At 53.6% G+C, this 3,724-nt stretch overlaps 1 protein-coding gene across 2 annotated transcripts; it reads left to right on the top strand.

Annotated features, from left to right (window-relative positions):
• Positions 1-239: 239 nt before the first annotated feature.
• Positions 240-3,415, top strand: Galt (galactose-1-phosphate uridylyltransferase). 2 transcript variants are annotated; one of them, XM_075967418.1, is made up of 11 exons: positions 240-413; positions 721-890; positions 1,093-1,168; positions 1,259-1,307; positions 1,421-1,550; positions 1,676-1,732; positions 1,894-2,016; positions 2,237-2,369; positions 2,470-2,553; positions 2,812-2,966; positions 3,235-3,415. In XM_075967418.1, exons 1-11 carry the CDS (start codon positions 332-334, stop codon positions 3,313-3,315), a joined length of 1,140 nt encoding a protein of 379 aa, XP_075823533.1. In that variant the 5' UTR covers positions 240-331; the 3' UTR covers positions 3,316-3,415. The 2 variants fall into 2 exon arrangements, with proteins under 2 accessions (XP_075823533.1, XP_075823534.1); XM_075967419.1 differs by lacking the exon at positions 240-413 and having other exon boundaries at positions 752-890; positions 1,090-1,168.
• The last annotated feature ends 309 nt before the right edge of the window (positions 3,416-3,724 follow it).

Here is a 3,724-nt window from a genome sequence, read left to right as displayed (position 1 = left end):
AAGTCATTACATTCGTGTGTGAAAATTTCCCTTCCCCCTCAGTAAATATTTGCTGAATTCATGGCCAGACGAATGTGTACAGCAACCAGTTTTTCACAGACACTTCCCAGAGAAGTGGCTCCTACCCGACGAGGAGGGGGGGGGTCTCATTTAAAACCACGCGGCGAGCTGGTGGCGGTCCTGAGCCCCGCCCCTAAGTGTCAGGCGGACCCCGTCACATGTTGGCGGCTAGCCAATCATCTAGGACGGGCGGGGCAAGAAACAGCAAGCGAAGGGTGCTTCTGGCCTAGCGGACAATCCTGTCTGAATTCAGGTCATTTCGGGTGGCCTAATGTCGCAAAACGGAGCTGATCCTGAGCAGTGCCAGCAGGCGTCGGAGGCAGACGCCATGGCAGTGACCTTCCGGGCGAGCGGTAATTGCGGGGCGGCCTGGACCCGCTGCGGCGTGCAGCCGAGCCTACCTTTTCCGTAGGAAGTTCTGGTCCCAACGTCAAGGTCGGCACTCCCACCCGAAGCTCGGGTGGCCGGCCGAGGGAAGGAAGGGCTTGCGCCCATGTGGCACTGTAAGGGTTTAACCCTTTAACTCCCCTCCGTCAGCCTTTAGAAACACTTCGCCCAGCGAGCGCCCCTGAGCTCGGGTCTGCTAGGGCGTTAGAGCCATTCAGGGAAGAAGAGGGAGACAGGGAGCTTTACTAATTGATCTTGACTGACCGTCCCCAGAACACCAGCATATTCGCTACAATCCGCTCCAGGACGAGTGGGTGTTAGTGTCGGCCCATCGCATGAAGCGGCCCTGGCAAGGACAAGTGGAGCCCCAGCCTTTGGAGACAGTGCCTCGCCATGACCCACTCAACCCGCTGTGTCCCGGGGCCACACGAGCCAACGGGGAGGTAAGCGCTAGTGAGTTAGGAGGAAATCGTTCTCTCTTACTGCTGCCCTTCATCCACAAGAGGGAGCAGTGCGCCTCTTTTTGGGTCATATCCCGTCAAGCAATTTTTGATCCCTAGAGTGGGCCTTCCTCGCCCTCTAGCAGCTTGTGTAGGCCTTGAAGCCCGCCAGGTGGTAGTATTTCTAACCTCTTCTTGTCAGTAGGTAAATCCACTCTATGATGGCACCTTCCTGTTTGACAATGACTTCCCAGCTCTGCAGCCCAATGCTCCAGATCCAGGTACCGTCAATCTAACCAGTGTTGGGGACAAGGGAGACTGGCTCTCTCAGGGGAACTTGTGCCGCAGAGAGTAATGCTCCTTTATCTCAGGACCCAGTGACCATCCTCTTTTCCGTGCAGAGGCCGCCAGAGGAGTTTGGTAACTATGGATTGCCCCGTTTACAACCTCCAGCCCAGGGTCAAAGACTAAGACCTGGACTTGGACCAACCAACCCCTATCTCTTTGTCTTCCCGTCTCCCCTCCCCACGCAGTAAAGTCATGTGCTTCCACCCCTGGTCGGATGTGACGCTGCCACTCATGTCCATCCCTGAGATCCGAGCTGTCATCGATGCCTGGGCCTCAGTCACAGAGGAGCTGGGTGCCCAGTACCCTTGGGTGCAGGTCTGTGAGGGGGAGGTAGAACTTTGGCTTGGGGGAGTACCATTACTGCTTCCACCGGGTGTAGTCAGGAGCGGGTTGACTTGATGTCTCTTCGACTATTAACCCTCTCTACTTATACCCAATAGATCTTTGAAAACAAAGGAGCCATGATGGGTTGTTCTAACCCCCACCCCCACTGCCAGGTCAGTATGTCAGGGCTGGTAATGGCTTTCTTGGCCGAGTCTCCATGCTGACATTGTGGACAGAACTAGATTAAGGGATGGATCAAAAGGAATGCATTAGCAATGTGGAGGCTTAGCGCTAACGGACTCGCTTGCCCTTCTTTGCTCTTGCCCCTTGACAGGTCTGGGCCAGCAGCTTCCTGCCAGATGTTGCCCAGCGTGAAGAGCGATCTCAGCAAAGCTTTCACAGCCAGCATGGAAAGCCTCTGTTGTTGGAATATGGCCACCAAGAGCTCCTCAGGAAGGTGGGGGAGCTCCAGGCCCTGTGTTCCCAAGGAGTCTCTAACCCTTTGACTGTCAAAGTGCACAGAAGGGGGATGGACTTCCTGCAGTCACCTACGGGAAGGTAGACGAGGGTGGTGGCGAAAGTGGAGAGACACAATCAGATCCTTCCCTTTTGCCTTCCCGATACTCGTCCCCTTCCCCCTCTTACATGTACACCCCATTTCCATTCTGTGTGTCCAGGAACGCTTGGTCCTATCCAGTGAGCATTGGCTCGTCCTGGTCCCCTTCTGGGCAGTGTGGCCTTTCCAGACTCTACTGCTGCCCCGGCGGCATGTGCGGCGGCTGCCTGAGCTCACCCCTGCTGAACGTGATGGTAAGGATCCCACATAGGACCCTGGGACTGGGTGCTGAATAGACGGACCCTAATGGGTCCAGCACCTATTTCCAGGTTGAAAACCAGGCTCTGATTCCAGATCTAGCTTCCATCATGAAGAAGCTCTTGACCAAATATGACAACCTATTTGAGACGTCTTTTCCCTACTCCATGGGCTGGCATGGTAAGGCTTTTGGTGGTGGGGTAGCCCCAGTACTATTTCTGGCTTAGGGAACTGCATCCTACCAGGCATTAAAACTTTTGGTGGACATTTCCAGAGCAGGGGTGCTGGGACTGAGGGTGGAGTCATTTGATGAAATTGTTCCCTAGTGGAAAATACTGGGAACTGTAGTATTTAGGTACCTGGCCTACTTTAGGGGAGGGACCAGACTGAAGACTTGAAAAAGAGCCTTCCGGATCATCTCCATCTTTCTCTTGCCAGGGGCTCCCACGGGATTAAAGACAGGAGCCACCTATGAGCACTGGCAACTGCATGCGCATTACTACCCCCCACTGCTACGTTCTGCTACTGTCCGCAAGTTCATGGTCGGCTATGAAATGCTTGCCCAGGCTCAGCGGGACCTAACTCCTGAACAGGTCAGGGCTCAGCATCCTGGGTCTTCATAGCCCCCTTCACCTCAATTTTCTCAAGGGACCTCAACAGTCATGATTCTGGGGGTCCTCATAGAAAACACAGGTATTCTTAAGAACTCGGTTGCTGCTCAACCCCATCCCCTGTGACTTCAGCTATCCTTGTTACCAGTCTACCAATACCATAAGCACTCCTCAGTAATTCTGGGGCCCAGAACCCCATACCATTCTGGGGGACCCTTACTCTCCGTGTTTTCTCCTTGTCCCCTTCTAGGCTGCAGAAAGATTAAGGGCTCTCCCTGAGGTACATTATCGCCTGGCAAAGAAAGACAAGGAAACAGCAACCAAGGCTTGACTTGTGATGACAGCAGAACCTTGAATCTTTCTGCCCGAGAGAACTGGGACCTGGAGTTTGGGCAGCTGTGACATCAATAAAACTACATCTCAGATTTCAACCATGTTTTCTGACACCAGAGGAGTGTGAACTCTTACATACTGGAGGTTAGGGGCAAGGCTAAGTGTGACTCCAAACACACTCTTTCCTGCCTACAGGTGTTGACAATGTAGGCCAGAAAGATTTGATGCAAGAATTCCCTCCCAAGGGCTGGAGAGATGGCTCAGAGGTTAAGAGAGCATTGCCTGTTCTACCAAAGGTCCTGAGTTCAATTCCCAGCAACCACATGATGGCTCACAACCATCTGTAATGGGGTCTGGTGCCCTCTTCTGGCCTGCAGGCATACACACAGACAGAATATTGTATACAT

Source organism: Microtus pennsylvanicus, chromosome 3 (genome assembly GCF_037038515.1).
Source record: "Microtus pennsylvanicus isolate mMicPen1 chromosome 3, mMicPen1.hap1, whole genome shotgun sequence".
Classification (NCBI taxonomy): domain Eukaryota; kingdom Metazoa; phylum Chordata; class Mammalia; order Rodentia; family Cricetidae; genus Microtus; species Microtus pennsylvanicus.
Note: the sequence above shows the minus strand (reverse complement) of the source record. Positions and strands in the feature narration are given on the sequence as shown.